This window comes from Bombina bombina, chromosome 7, assembly GCF_027579735.1.
Source record: "Bombina bombina isolate aBomBom1 chromosome 7, aBomBom1.pri, whole genome shotgun sequence".
Classification (NCBI taxonomy): domain Eukaryota; kingdom Metazoa; phylum Chordata; class Amphibia; order Anura; family Bombinatoridae; genus Bombina; species Bombina bombina.
The window spans coordinates 191,972,048-191,991,270 of NC_069505.1; the positions used below are offsets into that span (position 1 = coordinate 191,972,048).

Sequence of the window (19,223 nt, forward strand, 5' to 3'; positions counted from 1 at the left end):
TGTTTATGTTTATACCTATGTAACATTGTGCACATACATATTTACACATATACACACATAAATACACATGTATATACATATATACACATTTATACACACACACATATACATATCTAGACATACATATATTCAAAATAGACTTTTCCAGTCAAATACCTTGCCATATGCCATATCCCTTTTAACACTTATAAAACATTTATATTTATATATATATATATATATATATATATATATATATATATATATAATTTTACTTTAAAAACTTGTAATATGCTCGATTTAGCGCAATCACGATATTGCCTATCACGTTAACATTAGAGCGCCACTTGTAATCTAGCCCATAATAATTAATGAAGAAAAGCCCATATCGCAGGTGGATAACTACAGCCCAGCTGCAATGGGTAATAACTGGCATCACAGCATTTATTACATCTATTCATTCTCTAGTGCACTTACATGATGAGAAAATGTTTCTATAGATGTTTTACAATCTCTTCTGAGAAAAGGGAAAAATGTAAAATCAATATCAGTCAAATGCCAGCGGTAACAAAAGTCAGAATATTCTACCAACGAGCACAAGGAAACGCCAGGCAGGGAGGAAAAGTTACAGCTGCTAAATGAGTGCCCGCCGCATTATTCTGCAACCTTAGATACCAATGACCCCCTACGGTTAGCTAACGCCGCATGGATAAATCAATAACGAAGATCAGAGTCAAACTGCAGCTTTAAGGTGACCTAGAAGACCCCAGGAGGACCCTGCAAAGCGAGTTTTATTTTCATTCAAGCTCCAAAATTACATTGCCATGGTAACCAGGGCAATTTGGAAATAATCCAGCAGTGTAGAGGAAGCTCTCCACAGCTCCTAAAGCAGCCCCATGTGTCCGATATGAAAATAGAAATACACATTACAATTTAATAAGGTCACATAAGGCCTGAAGAGCAGAGCGGAGGATTTTGTTAAGTTTACTGGCAGATCGTCTATTACACACTTAATGACAGATCTAAACACAAACACAGAATCAAATGCACATTTCTTTATCCCACATGCATATCCCTCAAATACTAAACAACAAGCCCCCTGATCAGTGCGCCGACACATCTGTTCCTACACAGATCACAATATCCCATCAGAGGAATCCCACATTACCCAGTTAAGACTTCCTGCCACCCAAGATCAGACACCATGAAATATATGTGTGGCACAGTCATATAATCCTTGTCTGATTGGCCAAGTGAGACACCCTCTTCAGACCACACATCTCCAGATCACCTGTTTATTGTACGGCTGGAGAGTGTAATATCCATCTGATAGTAATGAGCAAAGAAAAACACCTATTATAGATTTCAGCCACATAAATCCACTCGTCTCTTCTGCTGGTCTTATATAAGGTTAAAGCAGACAATAAACGAGGAATAGCTAGCTGCTCACATGTCACACACAACATATATTTATTGTGAGATGCTGAGTAAATGACAAGAGGGTACATCTTCAGAGAGTAGCTACAGGCAAGTCACTTCAGGATATGCAGGGTAAGGTAGATCTTCAGAGAGTAGCTGTAGGTAAGTCTCTTCAGGATATACAGGGGAAGGTAGATCCTCAAAGAGAATTCAGTAGGTAAGTCACTACAGGATATACAGGGGAAGGTAGGTCCTCAAAGAGAATTCATAGGTAAGTCACTACAGGATATACAGGGGAAGGTAGGTCCTCAAAGAGAATTCATAGGTAAGTCACTACAGGATATACAGGGGAAGGAGATCCTCAGAGAATATCTGTAGGTAAGTCACTTCAGGATATACAGGGAAAGGTAGATCTTCAGAGAGTATCTTTAGGTAAGTAACTACAGGATATACAGGGGAAGGTAGATCCCAAAAGAGAATTCTGTAAGTAAGTCACTACAGGATATACAGGGGAAGGAGATCCTCAGAGAGCAGCTGTAGGTAAGTCACTAAAAGATATACAGGGGAATGTAGATCCTCAGAGAATATCTGTAGGTAAGTCACTTGAGAATAAACAGGGTAAGCTAGATCTTCAGATAGTATCTTTAGGTAAGTCACTACAGGATATACAGGGGAAGGTAGATCCTTAGAGACTAATCTGTAGGTAAGTCACTACAGGATATACAGGGTAAGGTAGATCCTCAGAGAGTATATTTAGGTAAGTCACTACAGGATATACAGGGGAAGGTAGATCCTCAGAGAGTAATCTGTAGGTAAGTCACTACAGTGTATACATGGAAGGGTAGATCCTCAGAGACTAATCTGTAGGTAAGTCACTACAGGATATACAGGGGAAGGTAGATCCTCAGAGAGTATCTGTAGGTAAGTCACTACAGGATATACAGGGGAAGGTAGATCCTCAGAGAGTATCTGTAGGTAAGTCACTACAGGATATACAAGGGAAGGTAGATCCTGAGAGACTAATCTGTAGGTAAGTCACAACAGGATATACAGGGGAAGGTAGATCCTCAGAGACTAATGTGTAGGTAGTCACTACAGGATATACAGGGGAAGGTAGATCCTCAGAGAGTATCAGTAGGTAAGTCACTACAGGATATACAGGGTAAGGTAGATCCTCAGAGAGTATCAGTAGGTATGTCACTACATGATATACAGGGTAAAGTAGATAGATCCTCAGAGAGTAGCTGTAGGTAAGTCACTACAGGATATACAGGGGAAGGTAGATCTTCGGAGACTAATCTATAGGTAAGTCACTACAGTGTATACAGGGAAGGGTAGATCCTCAGAGACTAATCTGTAGGTAAGTCACTACAGGATATACAGGGGAAGGTAGATCCTCAGAGAGTATCTGTAGGTAAGTCACTAGAGGATATACAGGGGAAGGTAGATCCTCAGAGAGTATCTGTAGGTAAGTCACTACAGGATATACAAGGGAAGGTAGATCCTCAGAGACTAATCTGTAGGTAAGTCACAACAGGATATACAGGGGAAGGTAGATCCTCAGAGACTAATGTGTAGGTAAGTCACTACAGGATATACAGGGTAAGGTAGATCCTCAGAGAGTATCAGTAGGTAAGTCACTAGAGGATATACAGGGTAAGGTAGATAGATCCTCAGAGAGTAGCTGTAGGTAAGTTACTACAGGATATACAGGGTAAGGTAGATCCTCAGAGAGTATCAGTAGGTAAGTCACTAGAGGATATACAGGGTAAGGTAGATAAAAAAAAAAAAAAAAAAACTACATTTCCCATGTAACACTGGGCTAAACAGGAAAGGGCAGACCCCGACTTTTGGCGCCAAAATAGAACCAATCACCTATGGTATTAGGGTATAAAGCTCCCAGAGACATACAGACCAGTATTGTCTTGAGAAAGGCCTAGGAGGGCCGAAACGCGTCGATATACTGGTGAGCAAATTTCTGATTTTATTATACCACATCTAGACGTTATTACACTATTGCACTTTATTTCACCCACAGATTAGGAGGAGGACTTTGGACCTACCCGCCACATTATTGTACTTTTTTTTTTTTCTTCTGCATTTTTATATTCTACATTTTTTATATATTTTTTATATTCTGCATTCTTATAATCTCCTTCATGTCTACCACAGCTATTGGAGTTTATTTTGGAAGTTAATCATCTAGGATTTCTTTGAACGCACTTACCCACCATATTTTTTGAACACTTTGATATTTATTTGTGGATTAATTTTTTACAATTTTTGTGGAACACTTTTGCAATTTTTGTGGAACACTCTGATATATATATATATATTTTTTTATTTTTTTATTTTTTTGGAACACTGTGATTTTCCAAAGAGACATTTTTTAAGAAACTATTTGAGAGACATAAATTTCTTGATTTTTTCAACAAATTTGATTTCCATTTTTACACAATTGGATTTCTCCTACACTTTTATTTATATTGTATTTCTATCACTTATACTTTTATACTGCATCTGTATTGTTGACATCTGTATTATTGACATTGTACTACGCCAATTTTGTCCATTTACATCACATCTGCTGTTTGTAAATATCTGTGCTTAAACTGCACTTTATAGACCATAATACTATGGTCTTAGACTGTTGTCGGAGCTAACGTAATATTTGCTCCAACACCACAGATATAGGTAACACTATATCCTTAAGACTTATATCTCATGGATCCATAGAGATTTTAGGAAGAATTTTAGAAGCTTTTTAATTTGTATGTATTATATTGTATTTTCATTGTATATTAACTGTAATAAATACATTCCATTTTTAACATATCCATACCTCACAGTCCTTTAAAGCTTCCCAGCGCTCACTATATCACACAACTAAGGTAGATAGATCCTCAGAGAGTAGCTGTAGGTAAGTCACTACAGGATATACAGGGGAAGGTAGATCCTCAGAGACTAATGTGAAGGTAAGTCACTTTAGGATATACAGGGGAAGGTAGATCCTCAGAGAGTATCTGTAGATAAGTCACTACAGGATAAACTGGGGAAGGTAGATCCTCAGAGACTAATCTGTAGGTAAGTCACTACAGGTTATACATGGGAAGGTAGATCCTCAGAGAGTATCTGTAGATAAGTCACTACAGGATAAACTGGGGAAAGTAGATCCTTAGAGACTAATCTGTAGGTAAGTCACTACAGGATATACAGGGGAAGGTAGATCCTCAGAGACTAATGTGAAGGTAAGTAACTACAGGATATACAGGGGAAGGTAGATCCTCAGAGAGTATCTGTAGGTAAGTCACTACAGGATATACAGGGTAAGGTAGATCTTCAGAGACTAATCTGTAGGTAAGTCACTACAGGATATACAGGGGAAGGTAGATCCTCAGAGACTAATGTGAAGGTAAGTCACTTTAGGATATACAGGGGAAGGTAGATCCTCAGAGAGTATCAGTAGGTAAATCACTTCAGGATATACAGAAGAAGGTAGATCCTCAGCGACTAATCTGTTGGTAAGTCACTACAGTATATACAGGGGAAGGTTGATCCTCAGAGAGTATCTGTAGATAAGTCACTACAGGATAAACTGGGGAAGGTAGATTCTCAGAGACTAATCTATAGGTAAGTCACTACAGGTTATACAGGGGAAGGTAGAACCTCAGAGAGTATCTGTAGGTAAGTCACTACAGGATATACAGGGGAAGGTAGATCCTCAGAGACTAATGTGAAGGTAAGTAACTACAGGATATACAGGGGAAGGTAGATCCTCAGAGAGTATCTGTAGGTAAGTCACTACAGGATATACTGGGTAAGGTAGATCTTCAGAGACTAATCTGTAGGTAAGTCACTACAGGATATACAGGGGAAGGTAGATCCTCAGAGACTAATGTGAAGGTAAGTCACTACAGGATATACTGGGTAAGGTAGATCTTCAGAGACTAATCTGTAGGTAAGTCACTTCAGGATATACAGAAGAAGGTAGATCCTCAGCGACTAATCTGTTGGTAAGTCACTACAGGATATACAGGGGAAGGTCGATCCTCAGAGAGTATCTGTAGATAAGTCACTACAGGATAAACTGGGGAAGGTAGATTCTCAGAGACTAATCTGTAGGTAAGTCACTACAGGTTATACAGGGGAAGGTAGAACCTCAGAGAGTATCAGTAGGTAAGTCACTAGAGGATATACAGGGTAAGGTAGATAAATCCTCAGAGAGTAGCTGTAGGTAAGTTACTACAGGATATACAGGGTAAGGTAGATCCTCAGAGAGTATCAGTAGGTAAGTCACTAGAGGATATACAGGGTAAGGTAGATACAAAAAAAAAACAAAAAACTACATTTCCCATGTAACACTGGGCTAAACAGGAAAGGGCAGACCCCGACTTTTGGCGCCAAAATAGAACCAATCACCTATGGTATTAGGGTATAAAGCTCCCAGAGACATACAGACCAGTATTGTCTTGAGAAAGGCCTAGGAGGGCCGAAACGCGTCGATATACTGGTGAGCAAATTTCTGATTTTATTATACCACATCTAGACGTTATTACACTATTGCACTTTATTTCACCCACAGATTAGGAGGAGGACTTTGGACCTACCCGCCACATTATTGTACTTTTTTTTTTTTTCTTCTGCATTTTTATATTCTACATTTTTTATATATTTTTTATATTCTGCATTCTTATAATCTCCTTCATGTCTACCACAGCTATTGGAGTTTATTTTGGAAGTTAATCATCTAGGATTTCTTTGAACGCACTTACCCACCATATTTTTTGAACACTTTGATATTTATTTGTGGATTAATTTTTTACAATTTTTGTGGAACACTTTTGCAATTTTTGTGGAACACTCTGATATATATATATATATTTTTATTTTTTTTTATTTTTTTGGAACACTGTGATTTTCCAAAGAGACATTTTTTAAGAAACTATTTGAGAGACATAAATTTCTTGATTTTTTCAACAAATTTGATTTCCATTTTTACACAATTGGATTTCTCCTACACTTTTATTTATATTGTATTTCTATCACTTATACTTTTATACTGCATCTGTATTGTTGACATCTGTATTATTGACATTGTACTACGCCAATTTTGTCCATTTACATCACATCTGCTGTTTGTAAATATCTGTGCTTAAACTGCACTTTATAGACCATAATACTATGGTCTTAGACTGTTGTCGGAGCTAACGTAATATTTGCTCCAACACCACAGATATAGGTAACACTATATCCTTAAGACTTATATCTCATGGATCCATAGAGATTTTAGGAAGAATTTTAGAAGCTTTTTAATTTGTATGTATTATATTGTATTTTCATTGTATATTAACTGTAATAAATACATTCCATTTTTAACATATCCATACCTCACAGTCCTTTAAAGCTTCCCAGCGCTCACTATATCACACAACTAAGGTAGATAGATCCTCAGAGAGTAGCTGTAGGTAAGTCACTACAGGATATACAGGGGAAGGTAGATCCTCAGAGACTAATGTGAAGGTAAGTCACTTTAGGATATACAGGGGAAGGTAGATCCTCAGAGAGTATCTGTAGATAAGTCACTACAGGATAAACTGGGGAAGGTAGATCCTCAGAGACTAATCTGTAGGTAAGTCACTACAGGTTATACATGGGAAGGTAGATCCTCAGAGAGTATCTGTAGATAAGTCACTACAGGATAAACTGGGGAAAGTAGATCCTTAGAGACTAATCTGTAGGTAAGTCACTACAGGATATACAGGGGAAGGTAGATCCTCAGAGACTAATGTGAAGGTAAGTAACTACAGGATATACAGGGGAAGGTAGATCCTCAGAGAGTATCTGTAGGTAAGTCACTACAGGATATACAGGGTAAGGTAGATCTTCAGAGACTAATCTGTAGGTAAGTCACTACAGGATATACAGGGGAAGGTAGATCCTCAGAGACTAATGTGAAGGTAAGTCACTTTAGGATATACAGGGGAAGGTAGATCCTCAGAGAGTATCAGTAGGTAAATCACTTCAGGATATACAGAAGAAGGTAGATCCTCAGCGACTAATCTGTTGGTAAGTCACTACAGTATATACAGGGGAAGGTTGATCCTCAGAGAGTATCTGTAGATAAGTCACTACAGGATAAACTGGGGAAGGTAGATTCTCAGAGACTAATCTGTAGGTAAGTCACTACAGGTTATACAGGGGAAGGTAGAACCTCAGAGAGTATCTGTAGGTAAGTCACTACAGGATATACAGGGGGAGGTAGATCCTCAGAGACTAATGTGAAGGTAAGTAACTACAGGATATACAGGGGAAGGTAGATCCTCAGAGAGTATCTGTAGGTAAGTCACTACAGGATATACTGGGTAAGGTAGATCTTCAGAGACTAATCTGTAGGTAAGTCACTACAGGATATACAGGGGAAGGTAGATCCTCAGAGACTAATGTGAAGGTAAGTCACTTTAGGATATACAGGGGAAGGTAGATCCTCAGAGATTATCAGTAGGTAAATCACTTCAGGATATACAGAAGAAGGTAGATCCTCAGCGACTAATCTGTTGGTAAGTCACTACAGGATATACAGGGGAAGGTCGATCCTCAGAGAGTATCTGTAGATAAGTCACTACAGGATAAACTGGGGAAGGTAGATCCTCAGAGACTAATCTGTAGGTAAGTCACTACAGGTTATACAGGGGAAGGTAGAACCTCAGAGAGTATCTGTAGGTAAGTCACTACAGGATATACAGGGTAAGGTAGATCTTCAGAGACTAATCTGTAGGTAAGTCACTACAGGATATACAGGGGAAGGTAGATCCTCAGAGAGTATCTGTAGGTAAGTCACTACAGGACATACAGGGTAAGGTAGATCCTCAGAGAGTAACAGTAGGTAAGTCACTACAGGATATACAGGGGAAGGTAGATCTTCAGAGAGTATTCTGTAGGTAAATCACTACAGGAGATACAGGGGAAGGTAGATCCTCAGAGAGTAGCTTTAGGTAAGTCACTACAAGACATACAGGAGAAGGTAGATCCTCAGAGAATATCTGTAGGTAAATCACTTCAGGATATACAGGGGAAGGTAGATCCTCAAAGAGTAATGTGTAAGTAAGTCACTACAGGATATACAGGGGAAGGTTGATCCTCAGAGACTAATCTGTAGGTAAGTAACTACAGGCTATACAGGGGAACGTAGATCTTCAGAGAGTAGCTGTAGGTAAGTCACTACAGGATATACAGGGTACATGGTAGATCTTCAGAGAGTAGCTGTAGGTAAGTCACTACAGGATATACAGGGTACATGGTAGATCTTCAGAGAGTAGCTGTAGGTAAGTCACTACAGGATATACAGGGTACATGTTATTTTAACCTCATTAGTGTGATGTTAGGATCAGAGCAAATAACCTCACAATCCTTATTGCAAGTAGAGTGAAGACTCTCTGCGTTAAATTTGCATTTCTCTAATCATGCATATAATTTATTGGGGGGGGGGGGGGGAGTTCAAACGGCTCAAATGCCAAAGCATCAATCAAAACACATCATGTTTGTTCACAATTTTTACATCACTGGCAAATCTGGCTCAAAAACAGAATTTATGCTTACCTGATAAATTTTTTTCTCTTACGGTGTATCCAGTCCACGGATTCATCCTTACTTGTGGGATATTCTCAATCCCTACAGGAAGTGGCAAAGAGAGCACACAGCAAAGCTGTCCATATAGCTCCCCTCAGGCTCCGCCCCCCCAGTCATTCGACCGACGGTTAGGAGAAAAAGGAGAACCATAGGGTGTAGTGGTGACTGTAGTTATATTAAATTAAATTTGAACCTGACTTAATTGTCAGGGCGGGCCATGGACTAGATACACCGTAAGAGAAAGAAATTTATCAGGTAAGCATAAATTCTGTTTTCTCTTACTTGGTGTATCCAGTCCACGGATTCATCCTTACTTGTGGGATACCAATACCAAAGCTTTAGGACACGGATGAAGGGAGGGAACAAGTCAGGTAACCTAAACGGAAGGCACCACTGCTTGCAAAACCTTTCTCCCAAAAATAGCCTCCGAAGAAGCAAAAGTATCGAATTTGTAATATTTGGCGAATGTATGCAGTGAAGACCAAGTTGCTGCCTTACAAATCTGTTCAACAGAAGCCTCATTCTTGAAAGCCTATGTGGAAGCCACAGCTCTGGTGGAATGAGCTGTAATTCGTTCAGGAGGCTGCTGTCCAGCAGTCTCATAAGCCAATCGAATGATGCTTTTCACTTTCTGACCTCTCCTCTTACCAGAATAGACGACAAACAAGGATGATGTTTGTCTGAAATCTTTAGTTGCTTTAAAATAGAATTTTAAAGCACGAACCACGTCAAGATTGTGTAAAAGTCGTTCCTTCCTAGAAACTGGATTAGGACACAGAGAAGGAACAATGATTTCCTGGTTAATATTCTTATTAGAAACCACTTTTGGAAGAAAACCAGGTTTGGTACGTAAAACAACCTTATCTGCATGGAACACCAGATAGGGTGAATCACACTGCAAAACAGACAATTCAGAAACTCTTCGAGCAGAAGAAATGGCTACTAAAAACAAAACTTTCCAAGATTTAATATCTATGGAATGCAAAGGTTCAAACGGAACCCCTTGAAGAACTGAAAGAACTAAATTTAGACTCCAAGGAGGAGCCACAGGCTTGATTCTAACTAGGGCCTGTGCAAACACCTGAACGTCTGGTACAGCTGCCAGGCGCTTATGTAACAGGATAGACAGAGCAGATATCTGTCCCTTTAAAGAACTAGCTGAGAGACCTTTCTCCAATCCTTCTTGGAGAAAAGCTAAAATCCTTGGAATCCTAACCTTACTCCATGAGTAACCCTTGGATTCACACCAACAAAGATATTTCCGCCATATCTTATGGTAAATTTTCCTTGTGACAGGCTTCCTGGCCTGTATCAGAGTGTCTATAACTGATTCAGAGAAACCACGCTTAGCTAGAATTAAGCGTTCAATCTCCAAGCAGTCAGTTGCAGAGAAACTAGATTTGGATGCTTGAAAGGACCTTGAATTAGAAGATCCTGCCTCGATGGCAGTTTCCATGGTGGGACCGATGACATGTCCACTAGGTCTGCATACCAAGTCCTGCGTGGCCACGCAGGCGCTATCAGAATTACCGAAGCCTTCTCCTGTTTGATTCTGGCTAGTAGCCGAGGAAGAAGAGGAAACGGTGGAAAGACATAAGCTAGACTGAATGACTAAGGCGCTGTTAAAGCATCTATCAATGCCGCCTTGGGATCCTTGGATCTGGATCCGTAAAGGGGAAGTTTGGTGTTCTGACGGGACGCCATCAGATCCAATTCTGGAATGCCCCATAGCTGGGTCAGCTGAACAGAAACCTCCGGGTGGAGTTCCCACTCCCCCGGATGAAAAGTCTGACGACTTAGAAAATCCGCCTCCCAGTTGTCTACCCCTGGGATGTGAATTGCAGATAGATGGCAGGAGTGATCCTCCGCCCATTTGATGATCTTGGATACTTCCTTCATCACTAGGGAACTCTTTGTTCCTCCCTGATGATTGATGTACGCTACAGTCGTGATGTTGTCCGACTGAAATCTGATGAATTTGGCCTCCGCTAGTTGAGGCCACGCCTGGAGCGTATTGAATATCGCTCTCAGCTCCATAATGTTTATCGGGAAAAGAGATTCTTCCCGAGACATAGACCCTGAGCCTTCAAGGAGTTCCAGACCGCACCCCAGCCTAACAGACTGGCATCGGTCGTGACAATGATCCACTCCGGTCTGCAGAAACTCATTCCCTAAGACAGGTGATCTTGAGACAACCACCAGAGAAGAGAGTCTCTGGTTTTCTGGTCCATTTGTATTTGAGGAGACAAATCTGCGTAATCCCCATTCCACTGTTTGAGCATGCACAGTTGCAGTGGTCTGAGATGAATTCGGGCAAAAGGGACTACGTCCATTGCCGCAACCATTAAGCCAATTGCCTCCATGCACTGATCCACAGAAGGCCGAGGAATGGAATGAAGAGTTCGGCAAGTATTCAACAGTTTTGACTTCCTGACCTCTGTCAGAAAGATTTTCATTTCTACCGAGTCTATTAGTGTTCCCAGGAAGGGAACCCTTGTGAGCGGGGACAGAGAACTTTTTTCTACGTTCACCTTCCACCCGTGAGACCTTAGAAAGGCCAGAACAATGTCCGTATGAGCCTTGGCTCTGTGGAAAGACGACGCCTGTATTAATATGTCGTCTAGGTAAGGTGCTACTCCAATGCCCCGCGGTCTTAGCACCGCTAGAAGGGACCCTAGCACCTTTGTGAAAATTCTGGGAGCGGTGGCCAACCCGAAAGGAAGGGCCACAAACTGGTAATGTTTGTCCAGAAAGGCGAACCTTAGGAACTGATGGTGATCTTTGTGGATAGGAATATGTAGATATGCATCCTTTAGATCCACGGTAGTCATATATTGACCTTCCTGGATCATCGGCAAGATTGTCCGAATGGTTTCCATCTTGAAAGACGGAACTCTGAGGAATTTGTTTAGAATTTTTAGATCCAGGATTGGCCTGAAAGTTCCTTCCTTTTTGGGAACTACGAACAGGCTTGAGTAAAATCCCAGTCCTTGCTCTGCAATTGGAACTGGGTGTATTACTCCCATTTTCAGGAGATCTTCTACACAGTGTAAGAACGCCTGTTTCTTTGTTTGGTCTGAAGACAAACGAGAAATGTGGAACCTTCCCCTTGGGGGAGAATCATTGAATTCTAGAAGGTACCCCTGAGCAACTATTTCTAATGCCCATGGATCCGGAACGTCTCTTGCCCAAGCCTGAGCAAAGAGAGAAAGTCTGCCCCCTACCAGATCCGATCCCGGATCGGGGGCTACCCCTTCATGCTGTCTTGGTAGCAGGAGCAGACTTCTTGGCCTGTTTACCCTTATTCCAGCCCTGCAAGGGTTTCCAGGTTGCTTTGGGCTGGGAAGCGTTATTTTGCTTTGCGGCAGCAGAGGTTGCAGCAGGTCCGCTCCTGAAGTTGCGAAAGGAGCAAAAATTAGCCTTGTTTTTGGCCTTAAACGGCCTATCTTGTGGAAGGGCATGGCCCTTGCCGCCAGTGATATCTGAAAAAATTTCTTTCAGCTCTGGGCCGAATAGGGTTTTCCCCTTGAAGGGAATATTTAACAGTTTCGTTTTGGACGACACATCCGCCGACCATGATTTAAGCCAAAGCGCTCTTCGCGCCATGATGGCAAAACCTGAGTTTTTCGCCGCTAGTTTAGCTAATTGGAGAGCAGCATCAGTGATAAAAGAATTAGCCAGCTTTAGCGCATGAATTCTATCCATGACCTCATCGTATGAAGTCTCCCTCTGGAGCGACTCCTCCAGGGCCTCGAACCAAAAAGCCGCTGCAGTAGTTACCGGAATAATGCAAGCAATTGGTTGAAGCAGAAAACCTTGCTGAACAAAAATTTTCTTCAGCAATCCTTCCAATTTTTTATCCATAGGATCTTTGAAAGCACAACTGTCCTCTATTGGTATAGTTGTACGCTTAGCAAGTGTTGAAACAGCCCCCTCTACCTTAGGGACCGTCTGCCACGCGTCCCGCCTGGGGTCGTTTATGGGGAACATTTTCTTAAAGATAGGGGGGGAACAAAGGGTACACCTGGTCTCTCCCACTCCCTAGTCACAATATCCGCCACCCTCTTTGGGATCGGAAATGCCTCAGTGTATACGGGGACCTCTAAAAACCTGTCCATCTTACACAATTTTTCTGGGACCACCATGGGGTCACAATCATCCAGCGTAGCTAAAACCTCCTTAAGCAGGACGCGGAGGTGTTCCAGCTTAAATTTAAACGCTAAGGAATCTGACTCTGCCCGCTGAGAAACTTTTCCTGTATCAGAAATTTCTCCCTCAGACAGACCGTCCCTCACTGCTACTTCTGAGTTTTGTGAGGGTACTACAGATAAATCATCCAAAGCTTCTGATTGCTCATCCTCTGTATTTAATACTGAGCTATAGCGCTTTTTTGGAAAAACTGGCAGTTTGGATAAAACTGCTGCAAGGGAATTATCCATTACTGTTGCTAATTGTTGTAAAGTAATAGGGGCCAATGCGCTAGAGGTACTAGGCATCGCTTGCGCAGGCGTAACTGGTGTCGACACATGGGGAGAGGAAGAAGGACTATCCTGATTACCCTCTGTTAAAGAATCATCTTGGGCTACATTTTTAAGTGTCACTGGATGGTCTTTAAAATGCTTAGATGTTTTAGCACACTTTACACATAAATGCAATGGGGGTACCGCCATGGCTTTTAAACATAAAGAACAAGGTCTATCTGAAGTCTCAGACATGTTTGACAGACTTAGACAGCACTACAATACAGAAAAAAAAATCACTTTTTGAAAAAACGTTACTGTGTCTTTAAATAATAAAAAGCACACACTTTTTTACAAAATCACCAAAAAACATCTGATCTTTATGAAATTTTCACCACATGATCCTAATGCTTTGAAATGATTGCACACAAATTTTCAAATCAATTAACCCCTTATTGACCAAATCGGAGCAAATTGAAGTAAACAACCGGTTTAACACACTACAGCACGGTGCCACAGTCTTTGCTGTGGCCCTACCTTCCTTTAGGGTTATTTGTAGAAGAAAAATAAGCCTCCCTGATGTCCTCCTGCACTCTCAGGACTCTATACGTGAAGCTGCATGAAGCTGTCTTGTAAATCAACTGCGCAACTGAGGCGCGAAAATGAGGCCCCCTCCCTCTTCAGTTCAGAGTTATGGGGCCTTCCTGAGTCAGACTAGACGTCTAATAATATGCCAGGCGTAATAAAAACCCCAAAAGTGTTTCCAACGTTTCAAACAGTTGAACAAATATAAGATTCCACTAATAAAGTAAGCGATTTAGCCCATCACAGTGTCTACCAGTATTTAAGCCCTTAACTGAAGCCATCCTTCTATACTGCGTCTCAGAAAATGGCTTACCTTCCCTCATGGGGATTTGTGTCAGTCTTCTAGCATTACCAGGTCTTGTTAGATAAAAATGACTGAGCATACCTTAAGCAGTTAAGCCTGCAAACTGTTCCCCCCAACTGAAGTTCTCCGGTACTCAACAGTCCTGTGTGGGAACAGCAATGGATTTTAGTTACAAAATGCTAAAATCTTTTTCCTCTCAGCAGAAATCTTCATCACTTTCTGCCTCAGAGTAAATAGTACAAACCGGCACTATTTTAAAATAACAAACTCTTGATTGAAGAAATAAAAACTACAAATCTAACACCACATACTCTTTACCCTCCCGTGGAGATGCTACTTGTTAGAGCGGCAAAGAGAATGACTGGGGGGGCGGAGCCTGAGGGGAGCTATATGGACAGCTTTGCTGTGTGCTCTCTTTGCCACTTCCTGTAGGGATTGAGAATATCCCACAAGTAAGGATGAATCCGTGGACTGGATACACCAAGTAAGAGAAATATTGTAAAGATGAAGCCTTGTCTAATCGCTACAACACCGCTCTTGCTCCTGCATCTCCTGGTCTAATCGCTACAACACCGCTCTTGCTCCTGCATCTCCTGGTCTAATCGTTACAACACTGCTCTTGCTCCTGCATCTCCTGGTCTAATCGCTACAACACCGCTCTTGCTCCTGCATCTCCTGGTCTAATCGCTACAACACTGCTCTTGCTCCTGCATCTCCTGGACTAATCGTTACAACACTTCTCTTGCTCCTGCATCTCCTGGTTTAATCTCTACAACACCGCTCTTGCTCCTGCATCTCCTGGTCTAATCGTTACAACACTGCTCTTGCTCCTACATCTGCTGGTTTAATCTCTACAACACCGCTCTTGCTCCTGCATCTCCTGGTCTAATCTCTACAACACCGCTCTTGCTCCTGCATCTCATAAACCTAACAACCCCCTAACTTTATATTAAAATTACAATATCCCTATCTTAAAATAAATAAAAACTTACCTGTGAAATTAAAAAAAACTAAATTTAAACTAACAATTATCCTAACATAGCTATTATACTAAAATTAAAATAACTACCAATTAAATAAACTAAATTACACATTTAAAAAAACCTAACACTACTAAAAAAATTTAAGTCTAAAATTACAAAAAATAACAAACACTAAATTACGAAAAATAGCAAAAGAAATTATCAAACATAAAAACAATTACACCTAATCTAATAGCTCTATAAAAATAAAAAAGCCCCCCAAACTGAAAATACCCCCTAGCCTACAATAAACTACCAATAGCCCTCAAACGGGCCTTTTGTAGGGCATTGCTCTAAAGACTACGGCTATCGCCGAAACGCGTAAGCAATAGAGGGTGCTACGCTATCTGTTATAATGTTGTTTGATTGTTAAGTTTTAAGATGAGCTAAAAGCCGAATAAAAGCTAAGTTTTATTTTACTGGAATTTGCCTAGTGCTCCTCTTTTTGATTACAAGATCATTGTGTGAAAAAATTGCTCTAAAGAAATCAGCTCTTTTACCAGTAAAAAAATACAAAGACCCCCCCCCCAACAGTAAAACCCACCACCCAACCAACCCCCCAAAATAAAAAACCTAACTCTAACAAAAACCTAAGCTACCCATTGCCCTGAAAAGGGCATTTGTATGGGCATTCAGCTCTTTTTCATTGCCTGAAAAGGGCATTTAGCTCTTTTACCTAAAACCCAAACCCTAATCTAAAAAAAAACACCCAAAAAAAGTAAAAAAAACCCCAACTAACAATAACCCCCGACGATCTACTTACAGTTTTTGAAGTCCGGACATCCATCCTCATCCAGGTCGGTGAGAAGTATTCATCCAGGAGGCATCTTCTATCTTTATCCAGGCGGCGGCGCGGATCCATCCTTGAAGACATCCGGCGCGGAGTGTCCTCTCATGTGGCCACTTCCGTACACTGGATCTTCAATGCAAAGGAGCCTTTTCAAAATGGCATCCCTTGCATTCCTATTAGCTGATTTGATTCTTAAAATTCAAATCAGCCAATAGGATGAGAGCTACTAAAATCCTATTGGCTATTCAAATCAGCCAATAGAATTTCAGTAGCTCTCATCCTATTGGCTGATTTGCAAGGGATGCCATTTTGAAAAGGCTCCTTTGCATTGAAGATCCAGTGTACGGTGGTGACCGTATAAAGAGGATGCTCCGCGGATGTCTTCAAGGATGGATCCGCTCCGTGTTGCCGGGATGAAGATAGAAGATGCCGCCGGTATGAAGATAGAAGATGCCATCTGGATGAAGACTTCTCGCCTCCTGGATGAAGACTTTGCGCCGCCAGGATGAGGATGGATGCCTGGACTTCAAAAACTGTAAGTGGATCGTCAGGGGTTAGTATTAGGGGGTTTTTTTTTACTTTTTTGGGGTGTTTTTTTTTTTTTTTTTAGATTAGGGTTTGGGTTTTAGGTAAAAGAGCTAAATTACCTTTTCAGGGCAATGAAAAAGAGCCGAGTGCCCTTTTAATGGCAATGCCCATACAAATGTCCTTTCCAGGACAATGGGTAGCTTAGGTTTTCATTAGAGTTAGGTTTTTTATTTTGGGGGTTGGATGGGTGGTGGGTTTTACTGTTGGGGGATCTTTGTATTTTTTTACAAGTAAAAGAGCTGATTTACAGTATTTTAAGGGCTATTGGTAGTTTACTGTAGGCTAGGGGGTGTTTTTATTTTGGCGGGACTTTTTTTATTTTTTATAGGGTTATTAGATTAGGTGTAATTCTTTTTATTTTTGATAGTTTCATTTGTTATTTTTCGTAATTTAGTATTTTTTATTTTTTGTCATTTTAGACTTAATTTTTTTAGCAGTATTAGTTTTTTTTTAATGTGTAATTTAGTTTATTTAATTGGTAGTTATTTTAATTTTAGTATAATAGTTTAGTATAATAGTTATGTTAGGTTAATTGTTAGTTTAAACTTAGGTATTTTTAATTTCACAGGTAAGTTTTTATTTATTTTAAGATAGGGATATTGTAATTTTAATTTAAAGTTAGGGGGCGATAGGTTTAGGTGTTAATAGTTTAATTTAGTTTTTTGCGATGTGGGGGGCTGGCAGTTTAGGGGTTAATAGGTTTATTTAGTGGCGGTTATGTGGGAGGCCAGAGATTATGGGGTAATAACTTTTATTAGTGGCGGCGATGTTGGGGAGCGGCGTAATAGGGGTTAATAGCTTTATTATAGTGTTGCGATGTCGGGGAGCGGCGGAATAGGGGTTAATAGGTTTATTATAGTGGCGGCGGTGTCAGGGAGCGTGGAATAGGGGTTAATAACTTTATTATAGTTATTATAGTGGTGGGGATGTGGGCGGGCGGCAGATTAGGGGTTAATAAGTTTAATATAGTGTTTGCGATGCGGGAGGGCGGCGGTTTAGGGGTTAATAGCTAGTTTATGGGTGTTAGCGTACTGCTTTCAGATGGCGGAATGGATCGTGTCAGTATAGGCAGCAAAGCAAGCATTTTAGCCTGACCGCACAACCAGTAATACCGGCGCTATGGAAATCCCTCAAAAAAACATAATTTGACGTTGCATTACAGGCTACAATGCTTGCGGTACAGCTATACCGACAAGACTTGTAATGGCTGCGTTACTGTAACTTGTAATCTAGCCGAGAATGATTTACCTCTCAAAAAAAGCTTGCCACTTCTACTGACAGACACAGACAGACATACAGATTTTCTATTCATGTTGAACCAGTATGTTATAATAAGATAAGGCTGCACAATCGTATTGAATTTGGGGCAGTGTTATGCCAAATAAATGCAAAACACTTTGCACTATAATGAATAATGCTGAGGATAATGTAAATACTGGGCAGTGAGTAATAATGTAAATGCTACTGAATCTGCAGTATAATGTTGCACAATAAATTCTTAGTACCGAGAATGTGTTTGTTTGGTGAAATGAGTGTGAGCCCTATGTGCAGCAATGACAAGGTCATGCAGGCAGTACCATGTGGCTTGTGACACTGGTCCTCATCACTGTTGTCTCGACAGTTGTTCTGTCCGTCACACACAAAGCTCTTATCGATGCATAAGTTGTTCCTGCAGTGGAATCGAGATGTGGAACAGAGGAAAGGGTGTCCAGCTGAAAAGAAACATTAAAGCAAGTTATGTGCTGCTTATGGAACAAAGAATAAGGACTGGAGGAGACAGCACATAGTGGTTATTACTGGTGGATTATTAGTTTTGTGCCTATATGAGGAAGTATAAAACCACAACAGTAATAAATATAGATTAATGCTATAAAAGAATAAGCTGTATAGCAGGCTCAAGCTACTACGGTAGGGGACAAATGGGACATGCATTCAAATCTATAACATAACAACCACTTGCTGTACCTCTGAATTTGAAGAAATAGATTTGTGTGTTTATACTTGTGCATGTCAGGTGTGCTATCCTGCTTACGTAATGCTATGCATGCACATGGCTGTATGTGAGCATCTCTGTACACAGTAAATGTATCATGCTGTGTATGTAACAATAAGCATGTGCATATAATGGTGTATTGCGCAGGTAACAATAAGCATGTGCGTATAACGGTGTATTGCGCAGGTAATAATAAGCATGAGCAAGAAAAAGCTAACAGAGTAAGCACATGAAGAACAATCCTGTACATATAAGACTATATACATGTGCAAAATTGAGTCTATCCATTAGCAAGAATAAAGTATGTATGTGTTTATAGAAGTTTATGTTCATGCAGAAATAGGTAATTGTATATAGGAGTGTATACATGTGCAAGAATAAACATTTGCATATGGAAGTCTACTCATAGGTACAAATAAGCATATGTGTTTAGGAGTGTATACATATACAAGGTTAA

The 19,223-nt window shown here is 40.5% G+C and overlaps 1 protein-coding gene across 1 annotated transcript in view; it reads right to left on the reverse strand.

The window, feature by feature from the left end:
• Positions 1-19,223, reverse strand: part of LDLRAD3 (low density lipoprotein receptor class A domain containing 3) — a 352,310-nt gene that overhangs the window by 154,203 nt on the left and 178,884 nt on the right. The window contains exon 4 of the mRNA XM_053720522.1: positions 18,351-18,485. Within this exon, the coding sequence (XP_053576497.1) occupies positions 18,351-18,485 (135 nt within the window). The remainder of the gene's footprint in view (positions 1-18,350; positions 18,486-19,223) is intronic.